General features: G+C 50.2%; 1 protein-coding gene across 1 annotated transcript in view; it reads left to right on the top strand.

Annotated features, from left to right (window-relative positions):
* Positions 1 to 2,226, top strand: part of CDRT1 (CMT1A duplicated region transcript 1) — an 11,350-nt gene extending 9,124 nt beyond the window's left edge. Inside the window, exons 11-12 of the mRNA XM_010008265.1 lie at positions 1,689 to 1,801; positions 1,997 to 2,226. Coding sequence (XP_010006567.1) covers positions 1,689 to 1,801; positions 1,997 to 2,226 — 343 coding nt within the window. The remainder of the gene's footprint in view (positions 1 to 1,688; positions 1,802 to 1,996) is intronic.
* The last annotated feature ends 765 nt before the right edge of the window (positions 2,227 to 2,991 follow it).

The raw sequence follows: 2,991 nt of genomic DNA, 5'->3' as shown, positions 1-2,991 counted from the left end.
TTGCAACATGGTGATAACAGGTTTTTTTTTTAATCAGAGTATGATTCACAAATCTTCCAGCTAAACAATCAAACTGAGCAGTTTGCAGCATCTGCAAACTACATTGCACATAAACTGGGCTAAAAGAGTTTTTATGCTGCTAAGACCATCAGCTGCTCACCTCCCTGATGCAGCTCTGCTTGCTAAAAGATTTACAACATGTAGAACCAGGAAACAATCAGGGAGGGCACTATATTTTACTGGCAAAAATGTATGGCTGGTGTGTGCACAATATTTTTTAAAAATCAGCTTTTTCTGTCATCTGAATTCTGTGAGGTTTTCTGCTAATCAAATGTCTCTGGCTTATTTCTAATACTTAGACTTCAAGCTGTGATAAGAGACAAAACTGTAGCCAAAGACTTGAAGTCTCATCAGTGATTAAGATTGTATTTAATGTAAGGAAAGTTTAGAGATGACTTATTCTTCTGTTTTCTAGCTCTCTGCTATGAGCAGATGAAATCAGAAGCTTGCCAGAAACAGCAGCATTATCTCAGGATCAAAAGGGCTTCTGGAATTCAGGCAGAGCAGCAGAAGAAGCTTTTCAGTCCCAGCACCCCCCGGCCCCGTGCCTGTGCCTCGGGAAGGTCGGTGAGAGCAGGAGCTGCAAGGCCCCTGGCAGATGCTGGTAAGGGCAGCCAGGTAGGACAGCACCTCCTCAGACATGTGCACCTCAGAGAAACAGATGGATTAAAGAAAAGGGTCTCTGGAAGCCAGGATGAAAGGTTTGCAGTGGTAAAACAGATCATTTGCAGAGACCGTGCTGGGTAGAGAAGCTGCTTTAGATCAACCTAATAAAGAGAACAAGTGCTCAGCTCCCCCTGCAAGGCTTCCCTCTCTGGTGTAGGGCTTCTTCATAGAATCATGGAATGGTTTGAGTTCGAAGGGACCTTAAAGATCTAGATCTACTCCCCCTGCATGGGCAGGGACATCTCCCACTAGACCAGGTTGCTCCAAACCCCATGTGAACACTTCCAGGGCTGGGGCAGCCAAGGTCTCCCCAGCACCTCATGGATGTGGATTCTGCTGAGCACATGGAGGGTGACAAAGCAGGAGCCTTTCTCCAAGACCTCAGAGTGTAGGAAGGTAGGAGGGATCAGGAAGAGGGGGGCTTCTGACCCTCCTGGCTTTTATAGAGCATGGCAGGAGATGGGAGTGAATCCTGACCTTTCTGTTCTGCCCCTGGATCCATCAAGGTCCTAAACACCCTCACTCCAGGTCCTTCCAGTAATACCATAAAATCAGCCTGGGCCCCCTCCCTCTGTAACAATCCTCAGCTCCAAAAATGTTGTTTTCTTTTTGCCAACAGGTGGCAAATCTAAACGTGGTCCTTCTGGCTACGGACCCGCTCGTGCTGACGGGACAGAAGCCACTTTGCAGCGTGAAGAGAGAACAGGCCAAATAAGTTGTCCAGTGCTTGAGGACAAGTTGCTCCTGCAGGTCAGCACCCTGCAGAACACCTGCAGGTCAGCCTCAGTCAGGTTCAGCACTGAGCACACTGCAGAAGTCAGGGAAGCACAGGAACCTCTGTGGGAACATCAGCAACACTGCCTGGAAGTGCAGCCACCCCAGACCCCTCCGCAGCACAAACCCCATCAGGCAGCCCAGCTCCGACGCGCGAGGTTGCACAGTGGTTCTCTGGCTATGACAAGAGTTTCTGTGCCCTTTGAAACAAAAAAGCTGTGGCTGAAGCTGAAGAACTCTTTGCACGGGCCCGTGGTGAGATCCTCCATCCCTGCTCCCTCCGCTGTACGTCCCAAGACCTGTGGGTCCCTGCCAGGCGGGCGAGCTCACGGTGCAGCTCATGGCACAGCTGCTCCTCTCCCCAGGGCTGGGGACGTGCCTGTTGACCCCTTTGCAGCTTCTACTGAGCTCATCAAATCAACACGTGTGGCAGTTGCACAGATGAAAAAAGAAGCACTTTCCAGGAGAAGAAAGTCCTTTTCTCCCTATGCTGCAGATCCCTCCCGGAGGGACAACGAGTTCAGGCTTCTGACGGGAAGACAGAAGGAGGAGCAGGAGGCAGCTGCTGCGGCTCAGTACCAAGCACGCCTGGCAAAGCTCACACAAGAGCAGGAAAGAGCAAGCAAGAAGGCCTGGTTGAGGAAAATTAAAGGTCTACCTGTAGATTCTTTCACTGAGGAGGGGAAAACACCTGCTCCTGAACTCGGGCATAACACGTTTATCTGAGGTGATCCCTTAGTGCAATAAACAACCAGTGTCTGAGGATTCTGGTGCCTGCCTTGTCAAGATCCCCCTGGTTCCTTCTCTGTAAGTTCTTCTAAGAGGTGTTACTGGTATATGCAGCTATTTCTCAGGGCAGTTAAGAGCAAACACAGCCCAGTTTGACACTGGTACAGCTCAACATGTGGCTCAGCTGTCTGTGAGTAATAGTAACAAAGTCAGAGTTTATGTGGATTGATTAGAGTTTATAAACTGCAGACGTGAGGACTGGCTGAGCCTAGAGGATGGTCACAAGCTGAGTGAGTCTAGTTGGAGGCCAATAACTAGTAGGGGTAACTCATGGGTCAATGCTGGGTCTGATTTTGTTTAACTTCATTAGTTAGTGCCATGGGCGCTGGGCAGGGGCACCCCCAGCAAGTTGCTCCAAGAGGAGCAGCCGAAGGACCAGAGGGTGTTGCTGCCACCCAGAGGGACCTGGACGGGCTGGAGACACGGGCTGAGGGACCTGCCCCCAGGGAGGAGAAACACCAGGACATGCTGGGGCCACCCAGAGGGAAAGCAGCTTAACATGTAATTTGTACTAAATAAGAAATATTATTCTCTTGCACTAGGAGGCCTGACAGGACAGTCCTTGGCATTAGTGGCCAGGATAGTCCTGGCCACTGTCACCTCAGGGGCCTTTCACCAGCCCTTCTGGTTTGAGAGGACTCTCTGAAATTCTCCATGGGCAGGTGATTCATTTTGCTGATTTTAATGTCACCTTCAACTTCC

The sequence above is a fragment of the Chaetura pelagica genome, unplaced genomic scaffold (assembly GCF_000747805.2).
Source record: "Chaetura pelagica isolate M959 unplaced genomic scaffold, ChaPel_1.0 scaffold471, whole genome shotgun sequence".
Taxonomy (NCBI): Eukaryota; Metazoa; Chordata; class Aves; order Apodiformes; family Apodidae; genus Chaetura; species Chaetura pelagica.
The sequence above is the reverse complement of the archived record's forward strand: the minus strand, read 5'-3'. Positions and strand labels throughout refer to the sequence as shown.